We start from the raw sequence: 21,919 nt of genomic DNA, 5'->3' as shown, positions 1-21,919 counted from the left end.
GGAAGGATAAACATCAGGACAGGAAGGATGAGAATAAACGTCAGGACAGGAAGGATAAACGTCAGGACAGGAAGGATAAACGTCAGGACAGGAAGGATAAACGTCAGGACAGGAAGGATGAGAATAAACGTCAGGACAGGAAGGATAAACGTCAGGACAGGAAGGATAAACGTCAGGACAGGAAGGATAAACGTCAGGACAGGAAGGATGAGAATAAACGTCAGGACAGGAAGGATAAACGTCAGGACAGGAAGGATGAGAATAAACGTCAGGACAGGAAGGATAAACATCAGGACAGGAAGGATGAGAATAAACGTCAGGACAGGAAGGATAAACATCAGGACAGGAAGGATAAACATCAGGACAGGAAGGATAAACGTCAGGACAGGAAGGATAAACATCAGGACAGGAAGGATAAACATCAGGACAGGAAGGATAACATCAGGACAGGAAGGATAAACATCAGGACAGGAAGGATAAACATCAGGACAGGAAGGATGAGGATAAACATCAGGACAGGAAGGATAAACATCAGGACAGGAAGGATAAACATCAGGACAGGAAGGATGACAATAAACGTCAGGACAGGAAGGATAAATGTCAGGACAGGAAGGATAAACATCAGGACAGGAAGGATAAACATCAGGACAGGAAGGATAAACATCAGGACAGGAAGGATAAACGTCAGGACAGGAAGGATAAACATCAGGACAGGAAGGATAAACGTCAGGACAGGAAGGATGAGTATAAACGTCTATCTAAAATTAAGGGAAAGGTGTGGATTTTAGATCAGTGTTTCAATTCATTGTAATTGAGACTCTGAATCTTTATATAGACAAGGAGACAGCGTTACTTTTGTCCCACATTGTTAATATATAGTCTGTCTGAAAACGTTACTAGCTATCAAATCCTTGCTTTCGGCCGTCCTTGTTTCCTCAATTCCTCTCAAAGCTCATTGTAGGCGGAAGTCATAGGAAGGGACCTTGGATCCTCTCCTACAATGCGCTTTGAGAGAAACTGAAAGAACAGCAACAGAAGAAGCAAAGATTCGAGGGATGGTAACATTCTCAGACAGCCATTGTTTGGCATTCTGTCATTGTGTTTCTGTGGTCTTCCATTAGAGGGCCTTCGCATTAAAGATTCAATGTTCTAACATGCGTCAACCTTGATGGATAAAGTTGTTAATCGTGTTAGATAAGGTTGCAACCACATTTTTCTCCACATACCCCCTTTCTATCAGAAGGAGAACAATATGAATAGGAATAATATGAGAGAGAGAGAGAGAGAGAGAGAGAGAGAGAGAGAGAGAGAGAGAGAGAGAGAGATAGAGAGAGCAAGCGAGAGAGAGAGAGAGAGAGAGAGAGAGAGAGAGAGAGAGAGAGAGAGAGAGCAAGCGAGAGAGAGAGAGAGAGAGAGAGAGAGAGAGGCACAGTGAGATACTAAGGCACTCGCTGCTGAGAACTTCCTGAAGGCCTGGAGGGGCTTTATCTGTGAATGTCCAGGGGTGGGGGCTGTGATGTCCTCCAGCTCCACATAACAAGCCCTTTCACATTACAACTGCAGCAGGGAATCCACCCAGAATCCACTTCTTTAACATCAGACTGAGATCAACCGAGTCCTGTACTGTGCAGTAGTATGGGGGCAGTTTGAGAGCTAGCAGTCAGACAGACAGAGTGGTTTGGACCTGGTACCTGTCTGTGGGCACTTAGCTTAGTCCCCCAATCAGCAGGCCATTAATAAACCACAGTGGGGGAAGGAGAGGGGGGGAGAGAGGAGGGAGGCAGTGGGAGAGAAGGAGGGTGGGAGAAGGACGGAGTGGTGATAGATCATACACTGGGTGAGCGGGTGACTCGTGAGGAAAGGAATGCCTGTTTGTGCTGTGGTGAGAGAGAGCGAGAGAGAGAGAGAGAGAGAGAGAGAGAGAGAGAGAGAGAGAGAGAGAGGATATGAGGGTCTGTCCGTCAGACGGCATGCCAAGCTGCCGACACGTCCATGTTGGTGTCACTTCATCCCTGTCCAGGCCTCAGACATGACTTGGAGTTATTGTGTCCCAAATGACACCCTATTAACTATATAGTGCACTACTTTTGACCAGAGCACTATGGGTCCTGATCAAAAGTAGTGCACTGAATAGGGTGTCATTTGGGACACAGTGAGACATAGGGCTCTCTCTCGATCAGGGGCCTAACTCCTGACATCAAGGCCCTTAGCCCTGACACTGTACGGGCTTCCTCTCAGTCCTGGGTTCAAATACTGTTTGAAATCATTTTTGTAATTTCAAATACTGAAATATCTGGGCTTTACTGGCACAATGAGAACAATAGAATAGTTGCATAAGTGCAAACCTCTCACGCACCTGGCAGCTGGCACTCCAGTTAGACCAGATCACTCCAGTTAGACCAGATCACTCCAGTTAGACCAGATCACTCCAGTTAGACTAGATCACTCCAGTTAGACCAGATCACTCCAGTTACACTAGATCACTCCAGTTAGACCAGATCACTCCAGTTAGACTAGATCACTCCAGTTACACTAGATCACTCCAGTTAGACCAGATCACTCCAGTTACACTAGATCACTCCAGTTAGACCAGATCACTCCAGTTACACTAGATCACTCCAGTTAGACTAAATCAAACACTAAAAGTATTTGAAATATTTCGAATAGTACTTGAACCCAGGTCTGTCCCTGATCTCTGACACTGGGCTTGACTGTCTTTGACGGATCCCTGATCCCTTACCCATGCCCTCTGCTGTCACTGAGAATAACCAGACCAGAGAACACACACACACACACACACACACACACACACCAGAGAAACACACAGACAGGACACAGTAGAAACATACTACCACACTAGACCCACAGTAGACGATCCCAGAGCAGAGACAGGAGGATGAGTCAGGCTGCAGCGCCTGTTGTAGTTTACATTGAGAGCTCTGATATATTGTTCCAAACAAGACTAACGATTAATACCCATTGATGGGTGGATGACCCTGTTGGCTTTGGTCTGAAAATGCTAGTTTCAATTCCCGCTGCGGCCACAGTTTATTTGGTACACCCATCTAGTACCGGGCCGGACCCCCCTTTGCCTCCAGAACAGCCGGAATTCTTTGGGGCATGGAAACATTACTCAATTGGCATCAAGGGACCTAATTCCCCACACCATTACACCACCGCCACCAGCCTGTACCGTTGACACCAGGCAGGATGGGGGCCATGGACTCATACTGCTTATGCCTGACTCTGGCATCAGCATGATGCAACAGGAACTGGGATTCGTCAGACCAGGCAATGTTTTTCCACTCCTCAATTGTCTAGTGTTGGTGATGGCGTGCCCACTGGAGCCACTTCTTCTTGTTTTTAGCTGATAGGAGTGGAACCCAGTGTGGTCGTCTGCTGCGATAGCCCATCCGTGACAAGGATCGACGAGTCGTGTGTTCCTAGATGCCGTTCTGCACACCACTGTTGTACTGCGCCGTTATTTGTCTGTTTGTGGCCCGCCTGTTAGCTTGCGTGATTCTTGCCATTCTCCTTCCACCTCTCTCATCAATGAGCTGTTTTCTCCCCCAGGACGGCCGCTGAATGGATGTCTTTAGTTTGTTGCACCATTCTCTGTAAAGCCTAGACACTGTCGTGTGTGAAAAGCCCAGGAGGCCAAGCGTTTCTGAGATACTGGAACCGGCGCGCCTGGCACCGACGATCATACCATATCGCTTAGGTCACTCTTTTTCCCCATTCTAACGTTCAAATGAACAGTAACTGAATGCCTCGATGCCTGTCTGCCTGCTTTATATAACAAGCCACGGCCACGTGACTCACTGTCTGTAGGAGCGATCCATTTTCGTGAACGGGATGGTATACCTAATAAACTGGCCACTTAGTGTATACTTACAACAAGGAACTCACTGTACTGTAAGTCACTTTTGATAAACTGTCTGCTAAAAAGCCATTTGATTTTAAGGTAGCTAAGCCGCTACTAGTCACATACTATCCGTCATTTTACATTTCTGCTGGTTGTTTCCTATTGCATTTCTATTACCCACTAAACAGAATCACTAGTCTGACCCACTAAACAGAATCACTAGTCTGACCCACTAAACAGAATCACTAGTCTGACCCACTAAACAGAATCACTAGTCTGACCCACTAAACAGAATCACTAGTCTGACCCACTAAACAGAATCACTAGTCTGACCCACTAAACAGAATCACTAGTCTGACCCACTAAACAGAATCACTAGTCTGACCCACTAAACAGAAACACTAGTCTGACCCACTAAACATAATCACTAGTCTGACCCACTAAACAGAATCACTAGTCTGACCCACTAAACAGAATCACTAGTCTGACCCACTAAACAGAATCACTAGTCTGACCCACTAAACAGAATCACTAGTCTGACCCACTAAACAGAATCACTAGTCTGACCCACTAAACAGAATCACTAGTCTGACCCACTAAACAGAATCACTAGTCTGACCCACTAAACAGAATCACTAGTCTGACCCACTAAACAGAATCACTAGTCTGACCCACTAAACATAATCACTAGTCTGACCCACTAAACAGAATCACTAGTCTGACCCACTAAACAGAATCACTAGTCTGACTCGTGTCCAGGAAGCAAATACACTTGTGAAGTTACCTTGGTAAGAAATCAGTAGTCACTTAGCTTCAAAGGGTATAGGCGAGGGATATATGGGCTATGATGTATATACAGTGGGGGAAAAAAGTATTTAGTCAGCCACCAATTGTGCAAGTTCTCCCACTTAAAAAGATGAGAGAGGCCTGTAATTTTCATCATAGGTACACGTCAACTATGACAGACAAAATGAGGATTTTTTTTCTCCAGAAAATCACATTGTAGGATTTTTTATGAATTTATTTGCAAATTATGGTGGAAAATAAGTATTTGGTCAATAACAAAAGTTTCTCAATACTTTGTTATATACCCTTTGTTGGCAATGACACAGGTCAAACGTTTTCTGTAAGTCTTCACAAGGTTTTCACACACTGTTGCTGGTATTTTGGCCCATTCCTCCATGCAGATCTCCTCTAGAGCAGTGATGTTTTGGGGCTGTCGCTGGGCAACACGGACTTTCAACTCCCTCCAAATATTTTCTATGGGGTTGAGAGCTGGAGACTGGTTAGGCCACTCCAGGACCTTGAAATGCTTCTTACGAAGCCACTCCTTCGTTGCCCGGGTGGTGTGTTTGGGATCATTGTCATGCTGAAAGACCCAGCCACGTTTCAACTTCAATGCCCTTGCTGATGGAAGGAGGTTTTCACTCAAAATCTCACGATACATGGCCCCATTCATTCTTTCCTTTACATGGATCAGTCGTCCTGGTCCCTTTGCAGAAAAACAGCCCCAAAGCATGATGTTTCCACCCCCATGCTTCACAGTAGGTATGGTGTTCTTTGGATGCAACTCAGCATTCTTTGTCCTCCAAACACGACGAGTTGAGTTTTTACCAAAAAGTTCTATTTTGGTTTCATCTGACCATAGGACATTCTCCCAATCCTCTTCTGGATCATCCAAATGCACTCTAGCAAACTTCAGACGGGCCTGGACATGTACTGGCTTAAGCAGGGGGACACGTCTGGCACTGCAGGATTTGAGTCCCTGGCAGCGTAGTGTGTTACTGATGGTAGGCTTTGTTACTTTGGTCCCAGCTCTCTACAGGTCATTCACTAGGTCCCCCCGTGTGGTTCTGGGATTTTTGCTCACCGTTCTTGTGATCATTTTGACCCCACGGGGTGAGATCTTGCGTGGAGCCCCAGATCGAGGGGAGATTATCAGTGGTCTTGTATGTCTTCCATTTCCTAATAATTGCTCCCACAGTTGATTTCTTCAAACCAAGCTGCTTACCTATTGCAGATTCAGTCTTCCCAGCCTGGTGCAGGTCTACAATTTTGTTTCTGGTGTCCTTTGACAGCTCTTTGGTCTTGGCCATAGTGGAGTTTGGAGTGTGACTGTTTGAGGTTGTGGACAGGTGTCTTTTATACTGATAACAAGTTCAAACAGGTGCCATTAATACAGGTAACGAGTGGCGGACAGAGGAGCCTCTTAAAGAAGAAGTTACAGGTCTGTGAGAGCCAGAAATCTTGCTTGTTTGTAGGTGACCAAATACTTATTTTCCACCATAATCTGCAAATAAATTCCTAAAAAATCCTACAATGTGATTTTCTGGAAAACAAATTCTCAATTTGTCTGTCATAGTTGACGTGTACCTATGATGAAAATTACAGGCCTCTCTCATCTTTTTAAGTGTGAGAACTTGCACAATTGGTGGCTGACTAAATACTTTTTTTCCCCACTGTATATATATATATATATATATGATATATAGGCAGTGAGAGTAACTGGATGCAGTGTACAGATTGACTACCGGTAGGGTTTACAAGGTATGGGAATTGACCCCTGATTTTGAAGGTTATTAGCTTTTCCCTGGTAGATCTGTTATGCACTGAGACACAAACTGTGGGATGTTTGTTTTTAAACCATGCTCAAGACAATGTTTCCATGGTTTTTACCAAAAAGTTCTATTTTGGTTTCATCTGACCATAGGACATTCTCCCAATCCTCTTCTGGATCATCCAAATGCACTCTAGCAAACTTCAGACGGGCCTGGACATGTACTGGCTTAAGCAGGGGGACACGTCTGGCACTGCAGGATTTGAGTCCCTGGCAGCGTAGTGTGTTACTGATGGTAGGCTTTGTTACTTTGGTCCCAGCTCTCTACAGGTCATTCACTAGGTCCCCCGTGTGGTTCTGGGATTTTTGCTCACCGTTCTTGTGATCATTTTGACCCCACGGGGTGAGATCTTGCGTGGAGCCCCAGATCGAGGGAGATTATCAGTGGTCTTGTATGTCTTCCATTTCCTAATAATTGCTCCCACAGTTGATTTCTTCAAACCAAGCTGCTTACCTATTGCAGATTCAGTCTTCCCAGCCTGGTGCAGGTCTACAATTTTGTTTCTGGTGTCCTTTGACAGCTCTTTGGTCTTGGCCATAGTGGAGTTTGGAGTGTGACTGTTTGAGGTTGTGGACAGGTGTCTTTTATACTGATAACAAGTTCAAACAGGTGCCATTAATACAGGTAACGAGTGGCGGACAGAGGAGCCTCTTAAAGAAGAAGTTACAGGTCTGTGAGAGCCAGAAATCTTGCTTGTTTGTAGGTGACCAAATACTTATTTTCCACCATAATCTGCAAATAAATTCCTAAAAAATCCTACAATGTGATTTTCTGGAAAACAAATTCTCAATTTGTCTGTCATAGTTGACGATGTACCTATGATGAAAATTACAGGCCTCTCTCATCTTTTTAAGTGTGAGAACTTGCACAATTGGTGGCTGACTAAATACTTTTTTTTCCCCCACTGTATATATATATATATATATATGATATATAGGCAGTGAGAGTAACTGGATGCAGTGTACAGATTGACTACCGGTAGGGTTTACAAGGTATGGGAATTGACCCCTGATTTTGAAGGTTATTAGCTTTTCCCTGGTAGATCTGTTATGCACTGAGACACAAACTGTGGGATGTTTGTTTTTAAACCATGCTCAAGACAATGTTTCCATGGTTTTTACCAAAAAGTTCTATTTTGGTTTCATCTGACCATAGGACATTCTCCCAATCCTCTTCTGGATCATCCAAATGCACTCTAGCAAACTTCAGACGGGCCTGGACATGTACTGGCTTAAGCAGGGGGACACGTCTGGCACTGCAGGATTTGAGTCCCTGGCAGCGTAGTGTGTTACTGATGGTAGGCTTTGTTACTTTGGTCCCAGCTCTCTACAGGTCATTCACTAGGTCCCCCCGTGTGGTTCTGGGATTTTTGCTCACCGTTCTTGTGATCATTTTGACCCCACGGGGTGAGATCTTGCGTGGAGCCCCAGATCGAGGGAGATTATCAGTGGTCTTGTATGTCTTCCATTTCCTAATAATTGCTCCCACAGTTGATTTCTTCAAACCAAGCTGCTTACCTATTGCAGATTCAGTCTTCCCAGCCTGGTGCAGGTCTACAATTTTGTTTCTGGTGTCCTTTGACAGCTCTTTGGTCTTGGCCATAGTGGAGTTTGGAGTGTGACTGTTTGAGGTTGTGGACAGGTGTCTTTTATACTGATAACAAGTTCAAACAGGTGCCATTAATACAGGTAACGAGTGGCGGACAGAGGAGCCTCTTAAAGAAGAAGTTACAGGTCTGTGAGAGCCAGAAATCTTGCTTGTTTGTAGGTGACCAAATACTTATTTTCCACCATAATCTGCAAATAAATTCCTAAAAAATCCTACAATGTGATTTTCTGGAAAACAAATTCTCAATTTGTCTGTCATAGTTGACGTGTACCTATGATGAAAATTACAGGCCTCTCTCATCTTTTTAAGTGTGAGAACTTGCACAATTGGTGGCTGACTAAATACTTTTTTTTCCCCACTGTATATATATATATATATATATATATGATATATAGGCAGTGAGAGTAACTGGATGCAGTGTACAGATTGACTACCGGTAGGGTTTACAAGGTATGGGAATTGACCCCTGATTTTGAAGGTTATTAGCTTTTCCCTGGTAGATCTGTTATGCACTGAGACACAAACTGTGGGATGTTTGTTTTTAAACCATGCTCAAGACAATGTTTCCATGGTACACAAACCTTTACATTTATTTTTCATATACAGTGCCTTCAGAAAGTATTCAGACCCCTTGACTTTTTCCGTATTTTGTTACGTTACAGCCTTATTCTAAAATGGAATAAATGTTTTTTTTCCGGCAATCTACACACAATACCCCATAATGACAAAGCGAAAATAGTTTTTTAGAAAATGTCGCGCATTTATTACAAATAAAAAACAGAAATACCTTATTTACATAAGTCTTCAGATCCTTTGCTATGAGACTCGAAATTGAGCTCAGGTGCATCCTATTTCCATTGATCATCCTTGAGATGTTTTTACAACTTGATTGGAGTCCACCTGTGGTAAATTAAATTGATTGGACATGATTTGGAAAGGCACACACCTGACTATATGATGTCCCACAGTTAACAGTGCATGTCAGAGCAAAAAACCAAGCCATGAGGTCGAAGGAATTGTCTGTAGAACTCCGAGACAGGATTGTGTCGAGGCACTGATCTGGGGAAGGGTACCAAAAACGTTATGTAGCTTTGAAGGTCCCCAGGAACACAGTGGCATCCATCATTCTTAAATGGAAGAAGGTCGGAGCCACCAAGACTCTTCCTAGAGCTGGCCACCCGGCCAAACTGAACAATCGGGAGAGAAGGGCCTTGGTCGGGGAGGTGACCAAGAACCCGATGTTCTGACAGAGTTCTAGAGTTCCTCTGTGGAGATGGGAGAACCTTCCAGAGCGACAACCATCTCTGCAGCACTCCAACAATCAGGCCTTTATGGTAGAGTGGCCAGGCGGAAGCCACTCCTCAGTAAAAGGCACATGACAGGCCGCTTGGAGATTGCCAAAAGGCACCTAAAGACTCTCAGACCATGAGAAACAAGATTCTCTGGTCTGATGAAACCAAGATTGAACTCTTTGGCCTGAATGCCAAGCGTCACATAAATCCGTTCTACCTAATTTCTACCAGCATGTTAAATGTGCAACCAGAGGGAAAAAAACTCTAGACCACCTTTACTCCACACACAGAGACGCATACAAAGCTCTCCCTCACCCTCCATTTGGCAAATCTGACCATAACTCTATCCTCCTGATTCCTGCTTATAAGCAAAAACTGAAGCAGGAAGCACCAGTGATTCGGTTAATAAAAAAGTGGTCAGATGACGCAGATGCTAAGCTACAGGACTGTTTTGCTAGCACAGACTGGAACATGTTCCGGGATTCTTCAGACAGCATTGAGGAGTACACCACATCAGTCACTGGCTTCATCAATAACTGCATCGATGATGTCGTCCCCACAGTGACCGTACGTACATACCCCAACCAGAAGCCATGGATTACAGGAAACATCCGCACTGAGCTAAAGGGTAGAGCTGCCGCTTTCAAGGAACGGGACTCTAACCCGGACGCTTATAAGAAATCCCGCTATGACCTCCGACGAACCATCAAACAGGCAAAGAGTCAATACAGGTCTAAGATTGAATCATACTACACTGGCTCTGACGCTCGTCGGATGTGGCAGGGCTTGAAAACTATTACAGACTACAAAGGGAAGCACAGCCGCGAGCTGCCCAGTGACACAAGCCTACCAGACGAGCTAAACCACTTCTATGCTCGCTCGAGGCAAGCAACACTGAAGCATGCATGAGAGCACCAGCTGTTCCGGATGACTATGTGATCACGCTCTCCGTAGCCGATGTGAGTAAGACTTTTAAGCAGGTCAACATTCACAAGGCCGCAGGGCCAGACGGATTACCAGGACATGTACTCCGAGCATGTGCTGACCAACTGGCAAGTGTCTTCACTGACATTTTCAACATGTCCCTGACTGAGTCTGTAATACCAACATGTTTCAAGCAGACCACCATAGTCCCCGTGCCCAAGAACTCTAAGATAACCTGCCTAAATGACTACCGACCCGTAGCACTGACGTCTGTAGCCATGAAGTGCTTTGAAAGACTGGTCATGGCTCACATCAACAGCATAATCCCAGAAACCCTAGACCCACTCCAATTTGCATACCGCCCCAACAGATCCACAGATGATGCAATCTCTATCGCACTCCACACTGCCCTTTCCCACCTGGACAAGAGGAACACCTACGTGAGAATGCTATTCATTGACTACAGCTCAGCATTCAACACCATAGTGCCCTCTAAGCTCATCACTAAGCTAAGGATCCTGGGACTAAACACCTCCCTCTGCAACTGGATCCTGGACTTCCTGACGGGCCGCCCCCAGGTGGTAAGGGTAGGTAACAACACATCTGCCACACTGATCCTCAACACGGGGGCCCCTCAGGGGTGCGTGCTCAGTCCCCTCCTGTACTCTCTGTTCACCCATGACTGCATGGCCAGGCACGACTCCAACACCATCATTAAGTTTGCCGACGACACAACAGTGGTAGGCCTGATCACCGACAACGATGAGACAGCCTATAGGGGAGGAGATCAGAGATCTGGCCGTGTGGTGCCAGGGACAACAACCTCTCCCTCAACGTGACCAAGACAAAGGAGATGATTGTGGACTACAAGAAAAAAAAGAGGACTGAGCACGCCCCCATTCTCATCGACGGGGCTGTAGTGGAACAGGTTGAGAGCTTCAAGTTCCTTGGTGTCCACATCACCAACAAACTATCATGGTCCAAACACACCAAGACAGTCGTGAAGAGGGCACGACAAAGCCTATTCCCCCTCAGGAGACTAAAAAGATTTGGGCATGGGTCCTCAGATCCTCAAAAAATTCTACAGCTGCACCATCGAGAGCATCCTGACTGGTTGTATCACCGCCTGGTATGGCAACTGCTTGGCCTCTGACCGCAAGGCACTACAGAGGGTAGTGCGTACGGCCCAGTACATCACTGGGGCTAAGCTTCCTGCCATCCAGGACCTCTATACCAGGCGGTGTCAGAGGAAGGCCCTCAAAATTGTCAAAGACTCCAGCCACCCTAGTCATAGACTGTTCTCTCTGCTACCGCACGGCAAGCGGTACCGGAGTGCCAAGTCTAGGTCCAAAAGACTTCTCAACAGCTTCTACCCCCAAGCCATAAGACTCCTGAACAGCTAATCATGGCTACCAGGACTATTTGCACTGCCCCCCCACCCCATCCTTTTTACGCTGCTGCTACTCTGTTAAGTATTTATGCATAGTCACTTTAACTCTACCCACATGTACATATTACCTCAACTACCCGGTGCCCCCGCACATTGACTCTGCAACGGTACCCCCCTGTATATATAGCCTCCCTACTGTCACTTTATTTTACTTCTGCTCTTTTTTTCTCAACACTTTTTTTTGTTGTTGTTTTATTCTTACTTTTTTTGTTTAAAATAAATGCACTGTTGGTTAAGGGCTGTAAGTAAGCATTTCACTGTAATGTCTGCACCTGTTGTATTCGGCGCATGTGACCAATAAAATTTGATTTGATTTGATTTGATTTGACATCTGGAGGAAACCTGGCACCATCCCTACGGTGAAGCATGGTGGTGGCAGCATCATGCTGTGGGGATGTTTTTCAGCAGCAGGGACTGGGAAGCTAGTCAGGATCGAGGGAAAGCTGAATGGAGCAAAGTACAGAGAGATCCTTGATGAAAACCTGCTCCAGAGCGCTCAGGACCTCAGACTGGGGTGAAGGTTCCCCTTCCAACAGGACAACGACCCTAAGCACACAGCCAAGACAACGCAGGAGTGGCTTCGGGACAAGTCTCTGAATGTCCTCGAGGGGCCCAACCAGAGCCCGGACATGAACCCGATCGAACATTTCTGGAAAGACCTGAAAATAGCTGTGCAGCAACGCTCCCCATCCAACCTGACAGAGCTTGAGAGGATCTGCAGAGAAGAATGGGAGAAACTCCCCAAATACAGGTGTGTCAAGCTTGTAGCGTCATACCCAAGAAGACTCGAGGCTGTAAATGCTGCCAAAGGTGCTTCAACAAAGTACTGAGTGAAGGTTCTGAATACTTAATATAAATGTGATATTTCCGTTTTTTATGTTTAAAAAATATTCTACAATTTCTAAAAACCTGTTTTTGCTTTGTCATTGGGGGGTATTGTGTTTAGATTGATGAGATAAAGTATTTTATCAATTTTAGAATAAGGCTGTAACGTAACAAAATGTGGGAAAAGTCAAGGGGTCTGAATACTTTCCGAATGCACTGTATCCTTTATTCTGGGAAGTCCCATTAAGATTGATATCTGTTTTTCAAGTTGGCCCTGGACATTTAGTTTTATCAACACCAACTCCCTTTGGGGTTTTAGTAATAAAGATGCGATCTGGTGAAGCCTCTTTACTTGTTTCTCCATCATTGACATTTACATTTGAGTCATTTAGCAGACGCTCTTATCCAGAGCGACTTACAGGAGCAATTAGGGTTAAGTGCCTTGCTCAAGGGCACATCGACAGATTTTTCACCTAGTCGGCTCGGGGATTAGAACCAGCGACCTTTCGGTTACTGGCACAACGCTCTTAACCACTAAACTACCTGCCGCCCTCATTATCATCGGGTCAGGGCACCAAGATCAACACGCACATTCTCACATCCCCTCTCTCCTCTCTCTCCTTCAGCTCATCGGCTCCATCATCGGGCGTCAGGGCACCAAGATCAATGAGATCCGCCAGGCGTCAGGGGCTCAGATAAAGATTGGTAGCCAGCTGGACAGCACCAGTGATAGACATGTCACCATCACAGGGACCACCATCTCTATCAACCTGGCCCAATACCTCATCACCTCCTGGTAAGAGAAAGCTCTGGCACCGCCGAGTACAGCACACAAGGAGTAGAGAGGGAGAGGGGAGGGGAGGGAGGAGAGGGAGGGGAGGAGAGAGGGGAGGGGATGAGAGTGAGGGGAGGAGAGGGAGAGGGGTAGGGGAAGGAGAGGAAGGGAGGGAGGGGAGGGGAGGGAGGGTAGGGGAGGAGAGAGGGGAGGAGAGGGAAGGTAGGAGAGGGAAGGGAGGGAGGGGAGGGGAGGGGAGGGAGGGTAGGGGAGGAGAGAGGGGAGGAGAGGGAAGGTAGGGGAGGAGAGAGGGGAGGAGAGAGAAGTGAGGAGGAAGAGCGACAGACACGTCACCATCACAGGAAATACCCATCTCCATTAACCTAACCCAACACCACCTCCTGTTAAGAGAAAGCAACCTGACCCAACACCACCTCCTGTTAAGAGAAAGCACCACCCAGCAGATCAACAATGTAAACAATAAGACACTAGATGTGTACAGTACCTTGTAGAGCCAGCACCCAGACCACTTCCTGGCTGTGCTTGAATTGGGCGGGTACACACCGGTACAGAGTGCTGTATGAGTCCAACACCTTATTGAATTGGCTCTAAAATATGACTTCCAGTACTGTCAAATTAAAATGAGTACTGGCACCTTTTTCATTCCACTGGTCAGGTCACATGATCAGGAAAGAACCCTGGCCCTAGATACTCATGTCTCAAGACTCAATTCTATTGCTTCAAGAGATAATCTTTACACATTTAACTTCACAGATTACAGATTTGGACAAAGGAGTTGTTGTACTGATGTTGCCAATTCATGTCTAAATTCACCAATTACTACTGAGTATTGGGGAGATAGACCCATACTATTAGAAAACTACACTAGCAACACATTTGCATTAGGATGCTAAAACTGTCAAGTATGACAACGATGCATTAACACACTGATTAAAATAAACCTTCTATCTTGTGATGATTATTAATGTTGTGTGACTGCTCTCTGAGGCCCTCTCGCCTCCGATCAGCAGAGCGACTAGAGCGTTTCGCAGTTCACTCACTGTCTCTGTTCCAAGCATTGCATCAGACAGTTGAAAGTGCCACATTTTGAACATTACCCCGTAACTACGAAGTACGAGCATGTAGGGCCAGAAGGCCATACCGTAACATACCGTCATTCCTCTAACCTAAAAAGCATATTATGGCCATGCTGAATTACACGTTGTACATGTTCTATTAGTAATTACACTATATGACAAATTACACTATATTAGAAATTACACTATATTAGAAATTACACTATATTAGTAATTACACATTGTATTCACACAAACAAAACATTCACAATATGCAATATATATATTTATTTACATATTGACAAATGCATTATATATATTTGAATCTTACAATAATAAGGAAAATCCTAATGAACTTTGAATGTATTTGTTTCCCGTACCGAAACCCCACCCCCAAGCCACCACCCTGACTTATAGCACCCACTCCCCACATGACATCCCTAAAGACCCTCCCTCCAGTAATCTGTTGCAACCTCCAGCGAAAAACACACATTTTATCTCCTTTTATTTCATTTCTTTAATTTTTCTCAATTTCTTTCTTTAACATGTATTTTATTTATTTAACCTTCTAACCCGTTTCCATCCGGTACTCCCTCCTCCCCTCCCTCCTCCCCTCCCTCCTCTCTCCTCCCTCCTTTCCTCTTCCCTTGTCCTCCCCTCCCTCCTCTCTCCTTTCCTCTTCCCTTGTCCTCCCCTCCCTCCTCCCTCCTTTCCTCTTCCCTTGTCCTCCCCTCCCTCCTCCCTCCTTTCCTCTTCCCTTGTCCTCCCCTCCCTCCTCCCTCCTTTCCTCTTCCCTTGTCCTCCCCTCCCTCCTCCCTCCTTTCCTCTTCCCTTGTCCTCCCCCTCCCTCCTCCCTCCTTTCCTCTTCCCTTGTCCTCCCCTCCCTCCTCCCTCCTTTCCTCTTCCCTTGTCCCCCCTCCACCCTCCCTCCTCCTCCTCCTCCTCCTCCTCCTCCTCCTCCTCCTATCCCCCCTGTGCAGTTTAGAGACCGCCAAATCCACCGCCCAGTCTTCCTCCATGTCGACCTCTGCTGACCACACCATGGCCTACACCCAACCGTCCTCCCCCTCCCCCGCCTCCTCCTCCTCAGCCGCTGCCACCCTGGCTGCAATGGGCTGCCCCGGCATGTCCCACCACAACCCCCACGCTGCAGTCCCCATGATGGGCAACCCCTATGGGGCCCTCTCCCTCTCCAGCCTCCTCGGAATGCAATCCATGAAATCCCTCCAATCCATGCCCTACCTGGCTTTATCCAACCCTGCCGCCAACGCAGCAGCCGCTCAGGCTCAGGCTCAGGCTCAGGCTCAGATCTACACGGCGAAGATCTCTTCCGTCAACGGGATCGGGAAGAAACCAGAGAGACAGAAGTTTGCGCCGTACTGATGACGACCGTCTCCATCCCTCCATCTATCCCTCCGTCCCTCTCTCCTCCGTCCCCCGAGACAAAGGGGGGGCGGGGGGGTGGGTAAGAATGGAGGGAAGAAAAATAGCCGTTTTTTTTTTGTTCTCCTCCACTCTCGTTCTTCTTGCCTGGTGATGCAGCTGTGTAGGACATTTAACAGACTATCGATTTTATTTTGTTTTGTAGCTTTTTTGTCCCTCATATTACTGAAACACTAGGAGGAACTTTGGATTGGCTCGGCTATATTTATGTTGTCAGGCCAAGGAAACCTATCAAGCCATAGGCTGTGTATCCCCAAATGGCACCCTATTCCCTTTATAGTGTACTACTTTTGTCCAGAGCTCATAGGGCTCTAGGGACCATAGAGCTCTGGTCAAAAGTAGTGCACTATATAGGGAATAGGGTGCCATTTGGAACGCACACATAGACTATTCCTAACTTCCATTTGTATCTTCCTCTAACTTTCCCTTCCTTTCGTTCTACTGTACTGCTGTTATTGATAATTGACTTATTGATTTATTATTGATAATAATGAAATATTCCCACTAAGAGTTTATAAATTCAAACACTGGTGACTGATGCTCGACTGTACGTGCGTATCAGCTTTTATACAGTACATGATGTCTGTTTAGGTTTCTTCCTTTCTTTCCTGTTTAGGTTTCTTCCTGTATACAACTACAACAATTTTTGAAGAACGGTGTAAAAAAAAAAAAAGTTTTTAAAAAATGAAGGAAAAAAAAATCTAACCTCTCTTTTTGCGTCACGTTTTGATGTGGGTTTTTGGTAATATTTTTATTTGAAATGTGTTTAATTTATTTTATTTATTATGCAGAGTATTACTTTTACGATAAAATGTTAGATTTTTGGGAAATGGCACCAGGTACTACTACTAAGACTACTAGTAATTTTCTTCCATCCTGTCCTGAGTTTTGACTCAAGTATTTCCTCATGTCTCACCACAGAAGTGGTATCTTCTACTAAAGCAAGGTTTTTTTTTAACAACATTGTGTTTTTGTTGGATAGAGAAATAGTGTTTCCACAACTGATATGTCAATATAATTAAACATTTAACACGCTAAAATCTGCATATTTCCAACTTTCTTCATGGGGTTTAAACAGCAAAACCCCTCTTAGGACACTTCTGAGGAATGAGAGATGCTTTTCTCACCCTAGCTGTCAAACTAAGATGCCATGCATGGTAGCTACTCTTGGAGAGACTAACGCTGCACGTTAGCTCGGACACACACACACACACACACGTTAAAACACACTAAGCTGTGTCTCTACAGACTCTATAGAACTACATAACTACAGACTCTATAGGACTACATAACTACAGACTCTATAGGACTACATAACTACAGACTCTATAGGACTACATAACTACAGACTCTATAGGACTACATAACTACAGACTCTATAGGACTACATAACTACAGACTCTATAGGACTACATAACTACAGACTCTATAGGACTACATAACTACAGACTCTATAGGACTACATAACTACAGACTCTATAGGACTACATAACTACAGACTCTATAGGACTACATAACCACAGACTCTATAGGACTACATAACTACAGACTCTATAGGACTACATAACTACAGACTCTATAGGACTACATAACTACAGACTCTATAGGACTACATAACCACAGACTCTATAGGACTACATAACTACAGACTCTATAGGACTACATAACTACAGACTCTATAGGACTACATAACTACAGACTCTATAGGACTACATAACTACAGACTCTATAGGACTACATAACCACAGACTCTATAGGACTACATAACTACAGACTCTATAGGACTACATAACTACAGACTCTATAGGACTACATAACTACAGACTCTATAGGACTACATAACTACAGACTCTATAGGACTACATAACTACAGACTCTATAGGACTACATAACTACAGACTCTATAGGACTACATAACCACAGACTCTATAGGACTACATAACTACAGACTCTATAGGACTACATAACTACAGACTCTATAGGACTACATAACTACAGACTCTATAGGACTACATAACTACAGACTCTATAGGACTACATAACTACAGACTCTATAGGACTACATAACCACAGACTCTATAGGACTACATAACTACAGACTCTATAGGACTACATAACTACAGACTCTATAGGACTACATAACTACAGACTCTATAGGACTACATAACCACAGACTCTATAGGACTACATAACTACAGACTCTATAGGACTACATAACTACAGACTCTATAGGACTACATAACTACAGACTCTATAGGACTACATAACTACAGACTCTATAGGACTACATAACTACAGACTCTATAGGACTACATAACCACAGACTCTATAGGACTACATAACTACAGACTCTATAGGACTACATAACTACAGACTCTATAGGACTACATAACTACAGACTCTATGGGACTACATAACCACAGACTCTATAGGACTACATAACTACAGACTCTATAGGACTACATAACTACAGACTCTATAGGACTACATAACTACAGACTCTATAGGACTACATAACTACAGACTCTATAGGACTACATAACCACAGACTCTATAGGACTACATAACTACAGACTCTATAGGACTACATAACCACAGACTCTATAGGACTACATAACTACAGACTCTATAGAACTACATAACTACAGACTCTATAGGACTACATAACTACAGACTCTATAGGACTACATAACTACAGACTCTATAGGACTACATAACTACAGACTCTATAGGACTACATAACTACAGACTCTATAGGACTACATAACTACAGACTCTATAGGACTACATAACTACAGACTCTATAGGACTACATAACTACAGACTCTATAGGACTACATAACTACAGACTCTATAGAACTACATAACTACAGACTCTATAGAACTACATAACCACAGACTCTATAGAACTACATAACTACAGACTCTATAGGACTACATAACCACTAGCAGTGTGAACAAAAAGCAACAGTGAACTGAACGAGTGTTACTGTAGAGCAGGGTTCTTCAATTCCGGTCCTGGAGGGCCGAAACACCTCTGTTTTTCATCCTCTCTTTCTAATCAGGGGCTAATTCAGACCTGGGACACCAGGTGAGTGCAATTAACTACCAGGTAGAAATAAAAAAAACAGAAGTGTTTCGGCCCTCCAGGACCGGAATTGAAGAACCCTGCTGTAGAGTATCTACATTAACACCATGCAGACTGAGAGACAGACAGGACCACAGATTAACTACTACTTCAACTGTAACTCCTTCATAATAACTCTATCTAGCTCACCGGGGGGTTATTCTTGCATAGAGACGGTTTGTGTTTGTTTTTATAAATATGCCGCACATACTGTATGAACTCACTTATTTTTATAAACCCAGATGATGTAAAATGTATGGAATTTACTGTGGCCACTTAGTAGAAATCACTCATTCATGGTGTATGTACCAAATGGTACCCTATATAGTGTACTACTTTTGACCAGGGCCCATATGGTGCCGTTGAACGTTGTTGTTAAAACCTTGATTCACCACTGTGTATCGCTTTCTCTCCTAACGTCTCTCTCACTGTAGGTCATTTGCATGAATTCAACTTGAATCGATGTCTATGCAAAGCATCGCTTGATGGTTCAGCAAAGCATATTGTGTTCTGTGTAGCTCAGAGTAGCACTGAGATGCTACTGACTGAATAGTAGCATTGAGATGCTACTGACTGAATAGTAGCTCTGAGATGCTACTGACTGAATAGTAGCATCGAGATGCTATTGACTGAATAGTAGCATTGAGATGCTACTGACTGAATAGTAGCATTGAGATGCTATTGACTGAATAGTAGCATTGAGATGCTACTGACTGAATAGTAGCATTGAGATGCTATTGACTGAATAGTAGCATTGAGATGCTACTGACTGAATAGTAGCATTGAGATGCTATTGACTGAATAGTAGCATTGAGATGCTACTGACTGAATAGTAGCATTGAGATGCTATTGACTGAATAGTAGCATTGAGATGCTACTGACTGAATAGTAGCATTGAGATGCTATTGACTGAATAGTAGCATTGAGATGCTACTGACTGAATAGTAGCATTGAGATGCTATTGACTGAATAGTAGCATTGAGATGCTACTGACTGAATAGTAGCATTGAGATGCTACTGACTGAATAGTAGCATTGAGATGCTACTGACTGAATAGTAGCATTGAGATGCTATTGACTGAATAGTAGCATTGAGATGCTACTGACTGAATAGTAGCATTGAGATGCTATTGACTGAATAGTAGCATTGAGATGCTACTGACTGAATAGTAGCATTGAGATGCTATTGACTGAATAGTAGCATTGAGATGCTACTGACTGAATAGTAGCATTGAGATGCTACTGACTGAATAGTAGCATTGAGATGCTACTGACTGAATAGTAGCATTGAGATGCTACTGACTGAATAGTAGCATTGAGATGCTACTGACTGAATAGTAGCATTGAGATGCTACTGACTGAATAGTAGCTCTGAGATGCTACTGACTGAAAGGAAAGGGCTAATTAACAGACTAGTATGGGAGAGGGAATACTGGAGATCAACTAGGCTTGTAAAAATCTGGTGACTCTTCCCAAATTCCAAGGTTTCCCATAAATCCCGGAGTGGAAGCGTCCTGGAATGGGAAGGGAATCCGCAGGATCTCCGGACTCCTCCAACCAGGATTTATGTGAAACCTGGGAGTTTGGGAAAGAAAGAGACCAGCATTTTGGAACCCTAGGATCAGCAACGCTGCAGTCCTTTGACTTTGTTTATGAACCATGAGGATGACTATATAAAATCAATGCTCTCATTCCAGCTCTTTACAATACACATATACATTATTATAACAACTCAATGAAAAGGAAAATGAATACAGTACAATATTGCACTTAAACATAAGTGATTCCGTTATAATGGCAAGTAATAAATATCAACATATTCTATTGATTAGAATTCTATTGATTAGATACCATGACAGTATCAACATATTCTATTGATTAGATACCATGACAGTATCAACATATTCTATTGATTAGATACCATGACAGTTATTGTAGTTTTTTGTTTGTTTATTCCTCACAGGAAAAGTTCTGTCATTTGAATCAACCTGATGTTTTCGTGATTCTCTGTTTCTCTCCATACATGCCATTCTAATAAATAAATCAAAACTAAATGTATCAACTTCATTCTACCCTTCCTTTTTTTCTGTCTCAGAATGTTCATGAAGAAGAATGAAAACCAGAAGCTCTAACTAAGTACCTAACACATGAATGAGCTCTAGTCTATGAAGTCTGTTAAATTCAAATCCAATTCAATTAGAATAACTTTATTGTCCTGTTAGGATAACTTTATTGTGCTGTTAGAATAACGTTATTGTCCTGTTAGAATAACTTTATTGTCCTGTTAGGATAACTTTATTGTGCTGTTAGAATAACTTTATTGTCCTGTTAGAATAACTTTATTGTCCTGTTAGGATAACTTTATTGTCCTGTTAGAATAACTTTATTTTCCTGTTAGGATAACTTTATTGTCCTGTTAGAATAACTTTATTGTCCTGTTAGGATAACTTTATTGTCCTGTTAGAATAACTTTATTGTCCTGTTAGAACAACTTTATTGTCCTGTGAGAGTTCTTCTTCTCTTGTCCCAGACAATCAAAACAGAATGTTCCAACGGTTGGTGGTTGGGAGCAGCCAGTTGTTATAGATACAGTATCTATCCCCCCCCCCCCAGTGAGTTATCCTGCTGGCTCCTAGCCGTCAAACACCAACAACATAAAGGCATGCTGTGCATCCCAAATGACACCCTATTCTCTCTACAGTGCACTACGTTTGACCAGGGCCCATAGGGAATGGGGTGTCATTTGGAACGCATTGTCGGAGACAAAAGCTACAACACAGAAATGAAAGCAGGCTATGAATAAAGCTCTACAATTGCTGTTCAAACACATTCTTCTGGGCTGTAGGATTGTTTTTGGTGTGTGTGTGTGTGTGTGTGTGTGTGTGTGTGTGTGTGTGTGTTCGTGACAGGTGGTGGA

General features: G+C 43.9%; 1 protein-coding gene across 4 annotated transcripts in view; it reads left to right on the top strand.

Annotated features, from left to right (window-relative positions):
- Nucleotides 1-21,588, top strand: part of LOC121574705 (poly(rC)-binding protein 3) — a 162,145-nt gene extending 140,557 nt beyond the window's left edge. For 2 of the 4 annotated variants that reach the window (XM_041887250.2, XM_041887248.2), the window contains 2 exons: nt 13,209-13,378; nt 15,414-16,554. In XM_041887250.2, coding sequence (XP_041743184.1) covers nt 13,209-13,378; nt 15,414-15,816 — 573 coding nt within the window. In that variant the 3' untranslated portion in view covers nt 15,817-16,554. Of the gene's footprint in view, nt 1-13,208; nt 13,379-14,831; nt 15,075-15,413; nt 16,555-21,097 lie in introns of those variants that run through there. The other 2 variants (XM_041887252.2, XM_041887251.2) reach the window with 2 other exon arrangements.
- Nucleotides 21,589-21,919: the final 331 nt, after the last annotated feature.

Source organism: Coregonus clupeaformis, unplaced genomic scaffold, assembly GCF_020615455.1.
Source record: "Coregonus clupeaformis isolate EN_2021a unplaced genomic scaffold, ASM2061545v1 scaf0123, whole genome shotgun sequence".
In the NCBI taxonomy this organism is placed as follows: domain Eukaryota; kingdom Metazoa; phylum Chordata; class Actinopteri; order Salmoniformes; family Salmonidae; genus Coregonus; species Coregonus clupeaformis.
The sequence above is the reverse complement of the archived record's forward strand: the minus strand, read 5'-3'. Positions and strand labels throughout refer to the sequence as shown.